Source organism: Eptatretus burgeri, chromosome 17, assembly GCF_056783735.1.
Source record: "Eptatretus burgeri isolate ZD-2024b chromosome 17, Ebu_testis_v1, whole genome shotgun sequence".
Taxonomy (NCBI): domain Eukaryota; kingdom Metazoa; phylum Chordata; class Myxini; order Myxiniformes; family Myxinidae; genus Eptatretus; species Eptatretus burgeri.
The window spans coordinates 3,422,454-3,441,971 of record NC_140977.1 but is presented as its reverse complement, the minus strand read 5'-3'; the positions used below and the strand labels follow the sequence as shown (position 1 = coordinate 3,441,971).

At 48.4% G+C, this 19,518-nt stretch overlaps 2 protein-coding genes across 2 annotated transcripts in view; one reads left to right on the top strand and one right to left on the bottom strand.

Annotated features, from left to right (window-relative positions):
- The window catches only part of DCAF13 (DDB1 and CUL4 associated factor 13), a 58,336-nt gene that overhangs the window by 14,363 nt on the left and 24,455 nt on the right, over positions 1–19,518 (top strand). The window lies entirely within an intron of this gene.
- On the bottom strand, positions 3,079–19,246 carry EMC2 (ER membrane protein complex subunit 2). The gene is made up of 11 exons (XM_085862851.1): positions 19,141–19,246; positions 18,901–19,014; positions 14,346–14,410; positions 14,138–14,223; positions 10,398–10,455; positions 9,712–9,797; positions 9,323–9,382; positions 9,100–9,181; positions 4,611–4,721; positions 3,749–3,853; positions 3,079–3,321 (listed from the first exon to the last, which is right to left on the bottom strand). The coding sequence occupies exons 1-11, from the start codon at positions 19,178–19,180 to the stop codon at positions 3,235–3,237; spliced, it is 894 nt and encodes a 297-aa protein (XP_085718977.1). The 5' UTR covers positions 19,181–19,246; the 3' UTR covers positions 3,079–3,234.

Below are 19,518 nucleotides of genomic sequence, written 5' to 3'. Positions count from 1 at the left end.
CTCACGCAAACCTGGTGTTGGCTCAGTGGTTAGGGTGGCGGCTTGGGATCCTAGGGTCCTGAGTTCAAGCCCCGTCGGACGCTAAATTAATACACCAGGGGGTTGACTCAGCCTGTCATCCTTCCGAGGTTGGCGAAATGAGTACCAGTTCCAGTGTGTGTACTGGTAGAGGGGCACTGCATCTGCGACACAGTCGCGCTTCAAGAAATGATAGCCACCCTGGCAGCTAAGCTGCCATACGACCACCACCATTCAACTCACAATTTGAGAAAATAGTCGGAAATTAGAGCAAACCTCCATAACCTCCGCAGTAAAAGCACAGCTTGAGAGAAAGGGTATTTCTAAAGGGTATTTCTAAAGGGTTCCTAAATTGGCAGCTGTAGTATAGAAATTGTGGGTGGAGTCAGGCGAACTGTCCAACCAATGGGTGCACCTCATACGGACACACGCACAGCTCCTTTTATCGTATCGCTTACAGCATTGTACATGGAGATCAAATTCAAATGTGACACCGATTCGAGAACATTGAGGACCGTTTAGAGGGAAGTGAATCTTTCGGTGTTTGGATTTGAGGTGGGAGTGTTAAGTGGATGGACAAACATCCGAGCTTCTTTGACAGGTATCTGTAACAGAAAAAGGAAATGAAAGGCTTTTACACGTGCTTCCAAAAGCCAGCACTTGTTGGAAACATCCTCAGGAGTGTGAGAAACATTTGAAGTCTGGATTAACCTCTACGACTGGATCATTCATAGGCAGTCCCTGGACTTGTGGCTGAATCATTCATAGGCAGTCCCTGAACCTGTGACTGAATCATTCATAGGCAGTCCCTGGACTTGTGGCTGAATCATTCATAGTTAGTCCCTGGACCTGTGACTGAATCATTCATAGGCAGTCCCTGGACTTGTGACTGAATCATTCATAGTTAGTCCCTGGACCTGTGACTGAATCATTCATAGGCAGTCCCTGGACTTGTGACTGAATCATTCATAGTTAGTCCCTGGACTTGTGGCTGAATCATTCATAGGCAGTCCCTGAACCTGTGACTGAATCATTCATAGGCAGTCCCTGGACTTGTGGCTGAATCATTCATAGTTAGTCCCTGAACCTGTGACTGAATCATTCATAGTTAGTCCCTGAACCTGTGACTGAATCATTCATAGTTAGTCCCTGGACTTGTGGCTGAATCATTCATAGTTAGTCCCTGGACCTGTGACTGAATCATTCATAGGCAGTCCCTGGACTTGTGGCTGAATCATTCATAGGCAGTCCCTGGACTTGTGGCTGAATCATTCATAGTTAGTCCCTGGACCTGTGACTGAATCATTCATAGGCAGTCCCTGGTCATTGTGACTGAATCATTAATAGGCAGTCCCTGGACCTGTGGCTGAATCATTCATAGTTAGTCCCTGGACCTGTGACTGAATCATTCATAGGCAGTTACTGGATCTGTGGAACACGTACGAGTTGCAGCTGGAAAATCCAATGCTTGGTTCAAGACCCAGAGGCTCTTTTGTAAGAATGACAGTCAACCCCAGGGCACTAGTCGGGCTCTTTGAAATGACTGACGTTTCTGTTCTGGGAAAGAAAGATCCATCTTTGGCAGGACCTCTGTGGGATTATCTGGGCCTTGTACTTTATGCAGTTGCTTCTACCCCCTCGGTAAGACCTGTTACTCAGCAGCAACACCCACTCCCCTTTCACCCATTTCAGTCCAATGAAGGATACCAGGTGTGACACCCGTCACTCTGACCATGTGTGGGTAGGTGAGAGTGAGTGGCGATAACAACCGAACACACACAAACAACAGTCTTATTCTCCTGCTCAGGGGCAAAAATGTCATCGCTCTCCCTGTACCACGTACTCGTGGTAGGTGGTCTCCAAACCGCTAGATCAGTGCCGTGTTGGGAACCCACACAACATTGGCCGTGTGAAACAAAACTTTTCCCCAATTTTCTTTCATAGTTATGTGAGCATGTGATCAGTTTAGTTTTCATTGAATTGCTTTGTTCATTTCGTGAGTGAACATGTCGCGATGGAAAACGAGAGAATGAGCATTTTGGCTGTTTTCACCTCATCTATCCATAGCTATCTATCAATTGTGTACGAGTCATCAGTTGTGAACAAGTGTGTCAATGCTGTGTCTGTACTTCCAACAACTAGTTGATTTTAAAAAAAACAAAAAAAAAATCTGAAAACGATTCAAAACTCCAATTGTTTGGATGGTAAACACATTCATAATATCGACTTAAGATGGTTGAGGACCTGCAGCACATGGGAGGGGATGTGGAGGGTTACAACGAGGGTAAGAAAACGGAGCGTGGATGGAGACGGGAGAGCAGGTAAAGGTGGAGTAGCATGGATGGAGTCAGGAGGGCAGAGAAAGGAGCTGATAACCCCCCCCCAACAAAGAAACAAATCCCAGACGACAGGTAGAGCTGATTACACAATTAACCCCCAGACTACAGGGCGAGCGAATTACACAACAAAACACAACTAGTGTACCCAGTGGAGTCAGCCTGCAATGGTCTACTTTATGGAATGCACCATCGGATGTTTAACATGTACAAGGGACACCCAGCTTAATGCATCCTAACTCAATGATGCCATGCTCCAAGATGCAGAACCCCACCCCGATGACAAAGGATCAGACGTATTTCGCGAATTTTGACCCAATCGGAAAGCGCAAACTCTAAAGTCCAAAGGCAAGCAATGCATATCCCGCCGCTGCCAAGTCGATAAGAGAAAAACCATGGGGTCGGTGGGCTAAGTGGAGAAAGTGAGAGGAAAAGAGAAATAAAACAGGCTGAAGGAGGGATGTGAGGACATGATATGGAAATAATAAACAATAAATAAATACTTTAATCGGCGGTGATTGCAAGCGGATACATTCGGTCCGAATCGATCGGCCGTCCCGTGCTCACGTGCCGACGGGCAGCCATGCATCGGCGAGGGGCGTCCGTCGATCGAGCGGCGACGAGAGAGAAACATTCAATCGATTCAAAAACTCCTGTTTCCGAGTAATGACCGCACTCGCTTCGATCGTTACAGAAATGAAACAAAGGAGAGAAGACAACGGAGTTTACTTCATAAACTCTTTTATAAACCAAAGTTTGATCCATGGTTAAAAAGGACTTTTTTTTCTTTTTTTTTTTAGCGAATCTCACAGCTGTGACTTCCATTGCCACCTCTGACCTTATAAATATCTGGGCCCGTGCAGACGAGTGCAGGGAATTGTTAGTTCTGGGAAATATGCAAGGACTCCAGCATATTCTCGATCATCTTCACGGACGATCGACCTTCCTTTTGCGTTCCGGACCCCATCTACAAAACACAACGGGTTCCAATGAGCACGGTGCACTCCGGGCCCGGCAATCCGACGGATACACGGTCTCACTTCTAAACACCGCAGACCCTTGTACATTTACGACTCGCTCTTCATTCTCATCTGGCGGGTTCTCGACAGCATCTATAAATCGCTACGTCTCAAAACGTCTACCTATTCGACTTGTACACAAATCACGTGTGGGACGTGGACACAAGGCGGCATTGTTCTGCACTCTTGCAGTGGACTATAAAGGCATCGGTAGGCAAACGAACAGCGCATGGGATTTGAACCCATGATGCCGGCATCACGAGCTCGGTGCTCGGATGGGAACAACGTGGCAGGCAAACGCTGAAATCGTTCCCGAACACCAAAATCGGAATAGCAGAATGCTCGCTCGGTGCACGAGCGCACGCTTCCTCCCACCTGGTAAGCACGTGAGATCTGCGTAGCCGCCCACGTCGCGTACTTCAGGTTCTCCTTCCTGCTTTTGGTGCCAGTCTTCGGGCTCGACGCCACATGGATGGAAGCCTACAAAAGCAATTTGTAATGTGAAAAATGTTGAACAAACGGTCTCACCAAGCGGACACAACTCCGTTCATTATGTACGGTACGTCGTCGGTCAAAATATCTCATCGACCCTCCAACTGAGTTTGTGCAAAATTACTTTTACACCGAATATTTGCAACAGTCGCAAATACAAAACATCAGACGGTTCACGTTTCAGGACACCATCGTTCAGAGGGAACCTCAACAGGGTGCTTTCCCACAATCCTTCAGGCATTTCATCGATTTGGATTTGTTTGAACTTGCACAAGAAAAACAAATAATCCAAGCAAGTATCGACGACAAATGAGAGCACGGTTTCATTTTAAAGCATTGCTTCATCGATCCACACAAACATTCATGAGAAATAATCGATAATTTACTCGCTGTCCCACCTGGAATCGTACCACACATTCCATGGAGGATCCGTTGCATAGGCCTCTCTCCCAAAGGAATGTCGAGCACTCTTACAGGTGTCAAGCTTAGCAAAATGAGAAAACATTTCACAAAAGTACAAATCTGCCAAATGGCAGACACCGTTGGCCTCCGCAGATCAAGTATTCCCACATATATACACATGACGAAGAGAGACAGGTATCACAATGTTATCGACATATGAATACCGTTTATCCAGGGATTCTTTAGTTGTTGGCACCTCAACTGACAATCCACCAAAACGGTGTTCGCGGTTCAGATTTCAAAATGCGCACTCGGGGATTGTAATCGCTCAAAGCAACCTCACCATGTACAGGCCAAAGAGGGCACGCATGTTCGTGCTGTTGAGTCTCAAGGCCTGAGCGAAGTACTTCCGCGCGAGCTCCATGTTATCCAACCCTCCCTGTGTGTACTTCACCTGCAAAGGGCAAAACAAAACGCGTCCATGTCAGAGCACGGTGAAGGCACCACGAGGAAAACTGATCGTGTTTCTCACCCAAGATGGCAGGTGTACACAAACTCTCTCAAACTGATCGTGTCTCACACCTCTTTACGAAGATCATCAGTGAGCAAGCTGGGTTTTTACCGACAACACAACAGTGACGTGGTACTTTTCCCAAGATTAATGCCGCTTCCAAAACCACAAATCGAAAACACAAACACTGCAGCCTTCAGAGGGCTCGGAACCCACGACTTGGAACCCAGAGAGTTCGCGGAACCCACGACTTGGAAACCAGAGAGTTCGCGGAACCCACGACTTGGAAACCAGAGAGTCCGTGGAACCCACGACTTGGAAACCAGAGAGTTCGTGGAACCCACGACTTGGAACCCAGAGAGTCCGTGTAACCCACGACTTGGAAACCAGAGAGTCCGTGGAACCCACGACTTGGAAACCAGAGAGTCCGTGGAACCCACGACTTGGAAACCAGAAAGTTCGCGGAACCCACGACTTGGAACCCAGAGAGTTCGCAGAACCCACGACTTGGAACCCAGAGAGTTCGCGGAACCCACAAATTGGAACACAGAGAGTTCACGGAACCCACAACTTGGAAGCCAGAGAGTAGGCAGAACCCACAGAGTCTGTGGAACCCACGTCTTCGAACTCAGAGGGTTTGCAGAACCCACGACTTGGAACCCAGAGAGTTCGCGGAACCCACGACTTGGAACCCAGAGAGTTTGCGGAACCTACGACTTGGAACGCAGAGAGTTCACGGAACCCACAACTTGGAAGCCAGAGAGTAGGCAGAACCCACAGAGTCCGTGGAACCCACGACTTGGAACTCAGAGAGTTTGCGGAACCCACGACTTGGAACCCAGAGGGTTCGCGGAACCCACGACTTGGAACCCAGAGGGTTCGTGGAACCCACGACTTGGAACCCAGAGGGTTCGTGGAACACACGACTTGGAACCCAGAGGGTTCGTGGAACACACGACTTGGAACCCAGAGGGTTCGTGGAACCCACGACTTGGAACCCAGAGGGTTCGTGGAACCCACGACTTGGAACCCAGAGGGTTCGTGGAACCCACGACTTGGAACCCAGAGGGTTCGTGGAACCCACGACTTGGAACCCAGAGGGTTCGTGGAACCCACGACTTGGAACCCAGAGAGTTCACGGAACCTACGACTTGGAACCCAGAGAGTTCGCAGAACCCATGACTAGGAACTCAGAGAGTTCACGGAACCCATGAATTGGAACCCAGAGAGTTCGTGGAACCCACGACTTGGAACTCGTTGGACACAAAGTCCGACCAGTGATAGCCAGGGTTTCTCCGAAGAGACCTGATACCAAAGGAATTAAGTCTCCATCTCAGATCCCTGGTCAGAGTCCAAGTCTCACATCTGGAGAGCAAGACTGGAGGCACCAAGAACCTGAAAACTCGGACTTTCGTCCTCCCGCACAGGTACCAGCAGCACCACACCCCATTATCCAATGAATCCATGACTCCCCAGGCCCGACCCTGACGTCTATTGACCTCCAGCTCACAGCCAGCAGAGACATGAATATCACTACCAAGGTAAGTGAATCTCTCCACGACCTCAACATCCTCACCACAAACAGACACAGACAGGACAGCAGCATCCAAGATGTCATTGAAAGCCTGGACCTTAGTTTTGACCAAGGAAACCCGTAATCCAAGCAGCTCAAACTCCTCATTCATCACCTTGAGGGCCCCCAAAAGGATATCCAGAGTCTCCGCAAAGATGACTGCATCATCTGCGAAATCAAGGTCAGAGATCTTGAAATTCCCAAACGATGCCCCGCAGCTTGATCTCCCTGATATCCTCCCCAGAATCCAGTCCATGCAAGCGCTGAAAAATGTGGGAGGCAGTACACACCCCCTGACAAACTCCAGTAACAACTGGAAATAAGTCGGAGATGGTACCACCACATCGCACAGCACTCTCAGTACCAGAGTATAGTGCAGAAATCAGATTGATTAGTTTTGGAGGCATCCCGTGAAGACCAAGAATCCGCCAGAGTGCATCCCCATTCACTGAATCAAACGCTCTGCAGAGATAAACATAAGCTGCAAGCAGCCCCTGCCGAAATTCTCAACTGCGTTCGGTGAGGACTTGAAAAGCAAGGATACTGTCAATCGTTGACCTCATAGGTGTAAAGCCTGACTGCTCTGGACGCTGGTGCTCAAGCAGATGGTGGCGAATCCCATCAAGACTTATCCAAGCAAAGACCTTGCCTGGCACTGAGAGCAACATCACCCCTCGGAAATAGTTGCAGTCCTGGCGATCACCCTTCCCTTTCCAGAGAGACAACAAGGCCCCTCTTCCAGTCAGTTGGGTTGATGCCTGTGTTCCAGGCAGAGCACAGAACTGCATGCAACGACACGAGTGCAGCATTTCCACCAGCCTTGAGAAGTTCAGCATGGATGCCACAGATCCCAGCAGCTTTACCCCATTTCAACCGGTTCACCGCAGCATGTTTCCACAAATGAAGGTGGATCACAGTTGATTGGAGGGTCAGCAATAGGGATACTCACACCTCTGACATCCAACTCGACAACTGGTGGATCAACCTGGTAAAGCTGCTCACAGTAACCGGCCCAGCGGGCCTTCACTTCGGACTCCTCTGTCAACAGCCCACCACCCTCTGTTCTAACTGCAGTACACCAAGGGATGGGCTTGGGGGAACGCAATGCACGAATTCTCCTGTACTTGATGAGAATCACTTGACCACAACTGATGCTCTACCGCCTCACAGATTCCTCACACATAAGTCTCCTTGTCCACCCATAGCACACGTGCAGTTTCATGCCTCAGCTCTGCCATTCCAGCCTGGCCCTGCGACTGGTCAATGGTGTCCAGTGTCCCTTGAGAGACAAAATTATTCTTCGCTCTTCGGTGAGTTCCAAGACATCCACTGGTAACATCAAGGGCGGTGGTCCTAAAGGCACTCCACAACTCTTCAGGATTCCCCAAAGCACCCAGACCCCCGAAATCCACATTCAGCCTGTTCACAAACTCCTCAGCTTCCCTCTCATCCTTGAACTTGCCAACGTCCAGCCTACGCTGAATGATACCATTCTCCCGGATTTAAACTGCAACTTCAGAGTTGCTACAACAAGCCTGTGGTCGGTATTGAGGAACTGAGCACTCCGGTAGACCCTGCAGTTCTGGATAATCCTCCAGCGACCATCAATGAGGACATGGTTAATCTTCTTTGCCACAGCGCCAGCGTTGGAATACCAAGTCCAGCGATGAGCCGATGGGTGCTGGAACCATTAACCAGCCACCCTAAGTCCATGACTTCTTGCAAAGTCAAGGAACTTAGTGCTATTCTGGTTCACAGTTCCAGATTCATGGGGACCAAAACATGTCTCGTAACCATCCCTATCAGTTCCAGTCAATGCAGTGAAGTCCTCCCCAAGATGAGAGGAGTATCTCACCTGGGGCACTGATCAACCACAGACTCGAGCATGGCATAGAATGCGTCCTTCTGTGAGATCACTCGCCTCAGTCGGAGCACATACAGAGACCAGGGAAATGACACCCAAGGAGTGACGAATCCTTAGTCTCATAATATGCTTTGACCGGTGTTACCTCAATTGTCATTGGAGTCAGCTTGTTGGACACAGCTGCAGCAAGTCCTTGGGCATGGTAACCATCAGAGCGAACAGACCAAGAGTAGGTGTAATCACCCACCATGATCTCGCCACAATCCGGTCTTCGAACCTCAGAGAGAGCTGCAATACGGATGTTCAAATCATTTGTGGGTTTTGCGGAATGAAGTGTTTTACGGTAGCCGGTGTGCAAACCCTGCTACCAGCCTCCTAAATAAAAAAATTAAAAATACTTGGTGGCGAGACGGTTTAGTCGCCGACAACCCAACCATGCAACAGGTTAGTACAGGTTTACATGGTACCTGTAGCAAGTCACAGACCTAATCTGGCTTGACCTGACAATACTAGATCCAAAAAAATGAAACTGACTCGTCTGTCCAAAGCACCTTTGACCTTTGCTCCCTTGTCCAATTTATGTGTTTTTATGCAAAGTTTGCCTTTTGGTCTTGTTCCCATTTTTTAACAGGAGGTTTTCATTTTGAAATACATCCTTTAAGCCATATTCTATGGGGGATCTTCCACTGACATTTTCACTATTTCGTTTTAAGCAAACAGTTAATCCTGATATAATTTAGAGGCACATTTATCATAAATGAAGCAAAGGAAATGGAGCACCAGGAATAAATAAGATCAGGAAGTGAAAGACAAACAAGAAGCCTGCTGGTGCTCCAGTTGGTGCTGCGTCTCGACGGACGTCGAGCACGGATACGAAAACCCACCTCGGCGTACTTCTGGCAGTACAAGTGGTTGTACGGATACGCCATCATGACTTCCTCGAGGCAGAACGCTGCTTTGCTGTAACTGAAGGAAAGCAACATGAGGCCCGGGGGAAGGACCGAGTGAAAATCCATGCAAGTGACAGGAAGGTGCATACATGATCCTTTTTGGATGGGCGTGAAGGGAGGGTGGCAGTTGGGGGTTAAAGAAAGGAGCTGAACTCACTCAAGCTCTCCAATGTACAAATCGGCCAACTCCTGCCATGCTTCATGGTCAGCAACAAAACTAGGGAGGAAACAAAACATAAAAAAAAAACTGCACTTGGTGGAACGGGTGCAGTGTACACCACCACCACCACCACCACCAAAAATCAATCGCATATGAAACAAACTTCGCTTCACCCATTACCAAGTCCCACCTGAGCACCGAGCTCACCACGCCGGGATCTAAAGTTCAAAAATCCCACATCCAATGTCGATTTGTCCACAATCGATCGATGTCCTCGCAATTCGTGTGAAAGTGCACTCACATCTTTTAACGTCCTTGTCCTGCAGGCGAATCGTGTACAAGCTCCTCCGTGAGCCTCAGATGCCAAAGGAGAAACTCTCACTTACATTTTTAAGTAGTCGTTCAGCTCCCTGATGGCGTCTATGGGTCGGCCCTGTGCCTTGAGGATGGCTATTTTTCGCTTCCTCGCTGCCTGCGGACGCACGAGTCAGGTTCAGGACAATTTGTCACATTGTCTTCCATCATTTCAGTGACATATTGTGCTTGAGTCACAATGACATTTCTACATGTGTACAGGGCCTGTGGTTACCGCAACTTTCAACAGGGGGCACGTTGTACATATACCACACACACACACACACACACACACACACACACACACACACACACACACACACACACACACACACACACACACACACACACACACACACACACACACACACACACACACACACACACACACACACACACACACACAGACACACACACACGGAAGGGGATGGGGACCCATTGTGTACCAGAGAATGGGAGGAGGGGGGGGGAGGGGTAAAACTCGCAAATCGAGGAGAATTTCGAGGCACATGTATCTATTATTCTATTCGAACAGCTGAGGTGAGCTTAGCAGCATTGTTGAAAACCCAGTGAGTTATCCCGGAGATGTGGTCGAGGGACAAGATGGACTTGAGAAAAGGTTGGTCAGAAGGAAAACGAACACAAAGGATAAGTGTGTTCATCAAATCTCATACGCCGTAGTATCCACGTGGATTAAATAATTCAAACAACAACTTACTGTGTTTGCTTCGTCTTCTTGGATTATCTTGTCATAAAGCAAATTAGCTTCTTCATATCTGCAACGATAAGATGGGACATCGGTTCAATGGCTTTCGGTTCTTCACCTGTGAGCTTGATGGTCATGCTCTGACCTTCATCCCCACCAAGTCCGATGGTCTAACTTGGGGCAGCACCGTGGATTGAGGATGTGAACGCTTAATCAAGTGAAGCAGATTCAATATGCAATGTTTATGGATGTGTGTGTCACAAGCCTTGAAATAAAATTACTACCTGAAGCACGGTGGTCTAGTTATGAGGATGCTGGACGAGCATCACAAAGGGTGGGGGTTCCAACCAGACAACAGTATTAATCATTTTGGATCCCAAGCTCAAGAAAACAGAGCTCTTGTCCCATGAGAATTACCATGATTTACTGGATTGTTAATAAAACCCAGCTGGCTCAATAATAACCTTTGCAGGTGGGGGGAGGATAATCTTTTCATCTCTCATGGTCTCAAGTACCGTAGACTTGTGATGACAGTCCATACTTGTGGTTAACTCGCTACGTCTTAAGGTAACGTGGGATGGATGTTAAAACGACAACAATGGGGGGAGAAAAATAGTGCTACTCCCATGCAGTTTAAATAAATAAACACATTACAGAGAAAGAACCGCTTGTGCCAACAACCGACAGCTCAAGCACAAAGGGACACAAGGTGACATGCACTTCATAGCAGGGTCACGTGTACACGAAGGCTTTACAATGTTTCAGGACGATTTGGGGGTTGCCCAATCATGTTCCCCCGAGCTCATGATGCTAGGAAACCAGATTAGAATCCCATGCAATATCGGCCTCGTGAGTGTAATGGTTAGAGAGTCTGGTGTAATCCTCAGGAGTGTAATCAGTTCCCTTGCTGCAAAAGCTGGCATTGCACAAGGGTTCACGGTCACCACTCCAGTCAAGAGGTACTGTCGAACACTTATAATCTTGAAAATAATTTCAAATGGCTGTGCACTTGTTTGTTACTCTTTAATGGCCGAACCGTTGCACCGAGAGGCCACAATTTTTTGGGTGTAGGTACTTCAGAATATGGGCAAGGTTTTGATTTTCCACACGCTGGTCTCGGCATCTGTTTTGAGGCCACTGAATGCCGCTATAAAGTGTATATTGGGATGTGGGGTCAGGTAGTAGTGCCGCCGGGTCGCAGGTGAAACGTAACCACCACGAGGCCATCAACTCCAGAGCTTTTCAACGTCCAAGACGTCCTGAAACCACTGCCAGGAAAAGCTCACCACCATGAGGGCAATAACTCCACACGTTTTTGTTGCACATTGCCGGAACCCCTCGGTAGTTTTTTTTTTTTCCCGTGCAGTGCCAGGTACCCGAGCTAGTAATAAAATAAAATAAAAATTTAAATCCAATCTCAGTTTTTCACTGGAATGGTGAGTATGAGCCAAGTGCCAACCCTCACATTTTGAATTTCATTTCGGGGAGGAAGAGAGGGGGGAGGCCGAAACAGGGAGAGGTCTATAATTAAAGACAGTAGCACTGCATGTGTTTAATGTAGTTCTTAGGGCTTGTTTAACCATGTATTAAGAAGCGGGCCTGGCAGTGATAAGTGTCATTAAGAGAAGTGGCCTATGAAGAAGTGTCAGTGATAAGTTTCCTGACGTATGGCCTAGGTGAGAAGCGGGCCTGGCCGATGCAGATGTAGACATGTTAAGGATGTCTCGTACATAGTGTGTGTGTGTGTGTGTGTGTGTGTGTGTGTGTGTGTGTGTGTGTGTGTGTGTGTGTGTGTGTGTGTGTGTGTGTGTGTGTGTGTGTGTGTGTGTGTGTGTGTGTGTGTGTGTGTGTGTGTAACTGGCCAAGAATCGGGTCAAGGTACAGGGCCTGATCAAAGCACAACTTCTGGCATCGTGCTTGGCTCAGGCAGGCAAAAAGCACGAGTTTTGTCCGCTGATGTGGGGAGATCGCTCTACCCCCGCACCCATCAATCAGGACTGTACCGACGTGGGTGCCGGCCATCATTGGCCGCCGGCTGTAGCGCGATTCCTGGGAACACTCAAAGGACGGAAACAGGACAGCACGGAAGAGTAAAAGCTCGCTTCCTGTGCCAAAGGGCTCTCTTAGACTTAATCAGCCAATTTAGCATGTTGTCGCTGGTGTGCATGCTTTCCCTCTTCACGCCCGCTCTTCTGCGTCCTGCGACGTTCAGTTCTGGACTACCCAGCGTGTTAGACCCCGATGCACATTATCCTTTGGCCCAGTTACGGTATTTGTAAATAGACGTGTGTGTGTGTGTGTGTGTGTGTGTGTGTGTGTGTGTGTGTGTGTGTGTGTGTGTGTGTGTGTGTGTGTGTGTGTACCCCAAGCCAGGACAGAGTTCTTAAGGTACAAAATATATATATATATATATTGTGTTTATTAAAAGTGTCTTCGTGCTTGGATTTTGAGCCGTCCGTACTTGTGCCAATTAAATAATATCGTAATTTTTGAAAGCATGCATGTGCGTTGAGTTCCTGCCATTTTTGCTGTGCCAACATTTGGGCTCAATTGGGACGTCTGAAGGATTAAATTAGTGATAATCCTGTTTATAACCAGTGCCTGAGAACAAGCACAGAATGTAGAAGACGTAATCCGCACAGGCAATGGTTCCTCCAATTTTAATATTAATCTGAAGCCAACCATGCATGAGAGATCAATTCCCTGCGTGTACAGTTGCCATCTAAGATTGCTTGCCTTTTTGGGTGATGGCCTGTACATGCAACTAATTATATATATATATATATATATATATATATATATATATATATATATATATATATATATATATATATATATATATATATATATATATATATTGGTGAACTCTTATTGTCTGGTTCTTTCAAACAAAATCAAACTGGAATCTGAGTGATAAACCAATCAGGAACGCCTTGAAATGCTTTCCATACGTTGATAACTGGGCAGTCTTGCTCTGCGTGAGCCAGGCAGAGATGGCAAAGGCAAAATAACAAAATAAAAAAGGTGCAACGTGTTAATTCAGTGCAACAACAAAACTACCATAAATATCCCTGGGTACAAATACTCTGACGGGTTGGCAGGATGGCATTGAGGTACGCACAATCACTCGCCTCCAAGCTGGCTCGCCTGGGCTTGAATCTCGACCCAGCTATGAACTGCCATGCCGGTGTTTCACAGGCAGGGTCATTCATCAATGCGTGTGCTGCTCCGCCGAAGGACGTTGAACGGTTGTCCCGTCTGCCGGCATTAGTTGGTGGACGTTAAAGATCCCACAGTGTCCTTTGCAAAGTGTCGGCGGGCATTTGCCGGCACCCTGAACAAATTACAAATTCCTGCCCTAACCAGCAGAGGGCACTGCATCAGCATCACTGCCGTGCCCTCGGCCAATGATGCAACCCCAGTCTTGTGCTGCATACGATAGAAAGAGAATACTCTGACTTGGACGGTCATACCTGACAGTGCCACCAGGACAGCCATGTCATATGTCGATGGGATCCAGACACCTGAACATGCACTTTATTGCGAAAAATCTATCATCAAAATCCTCCTCCTGAGTGCCCCCTGTGCATGGCCCTATTTCTGCACTCACACCTTTCATGATTTGCGTGAAGACAAAGGCCTGCGATAAATCATCCTCCAGGTACAAATCATGAACATACACCAACGCAAACGTCAGACAAAACGAGTGAGGGAAGGACAACAACAGATAGTCATGGTTCGACGGTTCTTACTTCTCCATGAACTCGAGACGCATGCCCTCGAGCCGGCGGACACGATGGCTGCCTGTGAACTGCTTCCGAAGCTGCTTCAGACAAAGCTGTGAAGGAAAGAGACGCATCGAGAGGGGCGGCTTCTTCACCAGTCTTTGCCATCATTGTAAATATTGTTGCATTCTGTTGTAATAATCACAATTCTTAACATGAGAAAGGGATAACTTACAGTGGCAAGGTCCAACCTAGAGCAATCGAGTGCAGCAACAAACACTTGCTCATGGATAATCCACACTGGAGGAGAATAAGAAAACATCAGAATCTTTTGCACAAAGTAACAGAGATGAGAGATGTCAGAAACCACACAAGATTTGTTTCTGATGCACATTGCAGTTCGGGAAACACAGACAACTACAACAACCGACCCGAGTATTGACCGAAATGGAGGGCTCCATTTACATTCCAGACCAGAATGTCTAAACTTCTTCATTTGTCTCCCAAATCTCATGTACCCAACCCATCCTGCTCTGTCCCCATCTTACCCAAACATACCCACTGTCTACTGGACTCTGTCGTCCACACCAAAAAAAAAAAAAAACCTGGAGAGAGTTATGTCTGGCATTGACCCTGCTTCGGCGAAGGGCCCAGATGGCATCAGTGGCCATGTTCTCAAATCCTGCTCTGTCGGTCTTACCTCTACCCCCTCTAACTGCCATATTCAGTCTGGATTCTATTTCAGTCACCCAACTCTGGCCATGGTGCTCCTCCTCTCTCAACAATGGGTTGAGGGCTAAGGCACTTGATCTCAAACAAGAGGTTTGGACCCTCTCTCTGGTCATTCGACACAGCCTGGTACTCTTGCTTTGCTTGCCAAGCTCTGTCCTTGTGGGATAGAAGGCCTCCTTCATTCCTGGATTTGTGACTTTCTCCACTGACGCAGTCAATGTGTTGCCATCAATTGAACCCTCTCCTCCCCCCTCTCAGTGGGGGCTTCGGGGTTCCCCAAAGCAGTGTTTTGGGCCCAGTCTTGTTCCTCATGTGTATTAATGACCTCTCCGATGCTCTGGAAAATCTCCTCTTCCTTTTTACAGATGAGATGACTCTTCATCATGTCATACAGTACAGCATCCTTCTGCGAAGCAGATAACAGCTGCTTCTCTCTCTCTCTCTGCTGATCTGATAAATGGAACATCTCCTTCATTCATGGAAAGTCTCACTATCTCACCCAATCACTCATGAAGCATCATCAAATGAACCCGCTGGTATGTATTTCCACGGCCAGCCACTGGTAGAAGTTCAGTCTCTTAAATTTATAGGCCTCACCGTCAGCCTCCACGTGTCCCGAGCCGACCACGTAGCAAATCTCACCTGCAAAGCCAGCAGCAAACTAGGCATCCTGCGTCGATCAAAGTCTTTCCTTGGAAAATCAGAACTACTTTGTCGACAAGGCCTTTGTCCATAACTCAATGGAGTACTGCTCTCCACTATGGACTGGCACCCCAGCACCACATCCGTCTGCCCTGGATTCTGTGGAATCTAACGCTTTTACCATTATTGGAATTTCCAATGATAAGGCCGAAGCGCAAGGTCTGTTGCTTTCACTTCGCAGGGAGATCGGTGAGAGTCTCTGTTTTCTAACGCCTCTTCTCCGATATTGCTCTATCTCCTCTCTCAGTCCTTAAACTCTCCCCAGGTCTTCCAGGATGTAAGAGTTCTTCCAGTAATCCCCTCCTGGTTAAGCTTCCAACATCCAGACTGGCTGAACACCTCAACTCCTCCGTTCCTTGCTTATTCCATCTATGTCATGTCACGCTGATTCTCGTCTTCGACCCAAACACCGAGAATCCACTCCATAACGAATGGGCCCATCGCACCGATTCTGACCTTTGATCCAAACACCGAGAATTCACTCAATATTTTCCATCGCTCCAAGTTTTTTTTGTCCACACTCATAGGTGGAACACTTTGTTCACCCTCTCTTATCTTTTCTGCATCAACACAAATTGTTCGCACCAACGTCGGAGGTAAGCCGAGCACTCACCCGCTAACAACTGCCCATTCCTGACAGTCGAAACTGTGACGTCCAATTCAACACGTCCAATTTAACCTCAAGCACGTCATACCCATCAATCGCTACCGATACAGATAACACAGTATAAAAACACTTGCTTTCGATGTCAGGACCATATTTCCCAACAAGTAGTTTCATTTCACGCATTTCATTGGCTAACGAGTCCACGTCGGCACAGAGCACACTCAGTTTGTCGTCTTTCGTTTCAATGTCCCCAATAGTTCCCCTTCCATTGCTCCTGAGTCATTGTGGACTAGAGTTCTTCCCTGGTGCTTGGGGGCTGTAACCATTATCCGATGTTTGGTTTCTGGGGCCACTCGTTGATGCTTGCGTGTTTGAAACACTACTTGGGTGCTGGGGGACTCTAAGTAACTACCCTCTGGTGCTTGTGGTCAGGGACCAACCGCTTCCTCATTTGCTGCGGAGTTACTTTCCGTTCTCACTGGTAGTTCAGGGTTCACCGGCAAGTTCACCTCTCCCCCTCCTGTTATATTATCTGTGACGATGTGTCTTCCTCCCTTAGATTCTTCCGTGATATATATTCAGGAAATCTTCTCATTTGTTTGATTTCATCCCAAGCTTTCTCCTCTTATTCCGCCGACTATGGGTTAAATATGCAGCCACATATGTATCAGCTCACTTCTCAGTTCCTCTTTTCTGTATACAAGGTAAAGGCTCATGGAAGAGCGAGAACACAACAAAAGGAAGGGATGTATGGGGTGGACAAGATGGATACATCGGGAAACTCTCAGGAAGGAAAAAGTGGGATTTGGAAGGAGGTGGGATAGAAGTAGTGGGTGGGTTAACAGGGATAGAGAAGATCATGGTTTTGGATTGGGGATGATCGGAGATGGTGGGGAACAGCTGTCTTGAACATCTGGATTTAAGAATGATACAGAAACCTGGGGGAATGGGGGACAAAGCACAGAAAGAGCAGAGGATGCAAGACCAGGAGAGAGAGAGAGAGAGAAGAAGAGAGAAGAAGAGAGAAGAAGAAGAGAGAAGAAGAGAGAAGAAGAAGAGAGAAGAAGAGAGAAGAAGAAGAGAGAAGAAGAGAGAAGAAGAAGAGAGAAGAAGAGAGAAGAAGAAGAGAGAAGAAGAGAGAAGAAGAAGAGAGAAGAAGAGAGAAGAAGAAGAAGAAGAGAGAAGAAGAGAGAAGAAGAGAGAAGAAGAGAGAAGAAGAGAGAAGAAGAGAGAAGAAGAGAGAAGAAGAAGAAGAAGAAGAAGAGAGAAGAAGAGAGAAGAAGAAGAGAGAAGAAGAAGAGAGAAGAAGAAGAGAGAAGAAGAGAGAAGAAGAAGAGAGAAGAAGAGAGAGAGAGAGAGAGAGAGAGAGAGAGAGAGAGAGAGAGAGAGAGAGAGAGAGAGAGAGAGAGAGAGAGAGAGAGAGAGAGAGAGAGAGAGAGAGAGAGAGAGAGGGAGAGAGAGAGAGAGAGAGAGAGAGAGAGAGAGAGAGAGAGAGAGAGAGAGAGAGAGAGACCACCGACGTGTCTGTGATGGTGAAGTGATGGGCCCATAGACTCATCTTCATTGCGGGACATTCCAATGATCTTGAAGGCCTTGGTTTCCATGGCATCAAGTTGAGCAAGATGTGAGGCAGGGGAGCTTGTCCAGAGGGGAGGACCAAGTCCAGAAGGGAGGAGCAAGCCCCGAGGGGAGGACCAAGCCCAGAGGGGAGGAACAAGCCCCGAGGGGAGGACCAAGCCCAGAGGGGAGGACCAAGCCCAGAGGGGAGGAACAAGCCCCGAGGGGAGGACCAAGCCCAGAGGGGAGGACCAAGCCCAGAGGGGAGGACCAAGCCCCGAGGGGAGGATCAAGCCCCGAGGGGAGGACCAAGCCCCGAGGGGAGGACCAAGCCCAGAGGGGAGGACCAAGCCCAGAGGGGAGGGGAAACCTCAGAGGGGAAGAGCAAGTCCAGAAGGGAGGAGCAAGGCCAGAAGGGAGGAGCAAGGCCAGAAGGGAGGAACAAGGCCAGAGGGGAGGAGCAAGCCCAGAGGGGAGGAGCAACCTCAGAGAGGAGGAGTAAGTCCAGAAGGGAGGAGCAAGGCCAGAAGGGAGGTGCAAGGCCTGAAGGGAGGAGCAAGGCCAGAAGGGAGGAGCAAGGCCAGAGGGGAGGAGCAAGGCCAGAAGGGAGGAGCAAGGCCAGAGGGGAGGAGCAAGCTTAGAGAGGAGGAGCAAGCCCCGAGGGGAGAGCAGTACTCCACCCATCCATTGGGATCATACTCCGTGCAGAGCGTTGGTGCTGCCTAACCAGTCTCCTTGGCTATTTGGGCACAATCCTGGACGGGTCGCCACTCCGACACAGTATACCAGCATGATGGCACTCATTTTGCCGACCTCGGAAGGATGACAGGCCGAGTTAACCCCACCTGGTATTAATTCAACAGCCGAGTGGGATTTGAACTCAGGACCCTGGGATCCCAAGCCCACCACCCTAACCATGAAGCCAACACCAGGCACAGTACTCCATGGACCTGTGTCATGAAGGTGGAGCTCGTGGATCAGGGTCCGTGTGCTGTCCGGTTCTTTGTAGAACCTCGACCTCGATGACAATGTTCCTCTTGTTTCCGCCGTGAATCACCTGAACTAACAACTCACTCGGCTTTACCTGCCTATTGTGGTTCGGATCACCCGGCCTCACCACCTCGTCCATCGCCACATCCGTCACCGCAACCCCATGGACATCCTCCAGGGAGGACACACGTCCGGTCCTCACCGTCGTCCCCGAGCCGCGAACCGTGCTCCGCCAGTAGTTCCTCACCGACTCGCACCACCTGCTCACTGTTCCTGCAGTTCTCCTCACGCCAGCGGCGCAGCTTGTCTCGCATCTCTGCGGACACCGGGACAAAAAAAACCGGCCACCGAGTCAGACACGAGGCTACTGGGAGCGCGGACACGACCAGAGTCGCCTACAGACGGCGTGACACTTCACGGAGCGCTTCAAACCGGCACCTACCTTCCCAGCTCACGTCGTACATCTCCGAAACCGACCCCATGGCTCCGCTCACCAACCGGAAGTCGGTCTCGAGTAGTTCTCCGTTTCGACTTCCGGTTTGATGGACACGGAAAAGGAAAACGTTTTCCACTCGGATTATTATTACATAACGAAGTGGGAGTAATATTTTACCGAAGGAAACCCGAACACGTTCAAACGGATATCGTATCATTCCGGTGAATGGTCATCAGGAGAAACTACACGCCGAGCTTAATTATACACCCGCGATGGCTTCGCCATTTTTCCCATTTCACTTTTGTTTCTCGGATATTCCAAAATGAGGAAAACTCGTATTGGATTTTTTTTAAAAAAACAAACACATTTTCATCCGTTTATTGA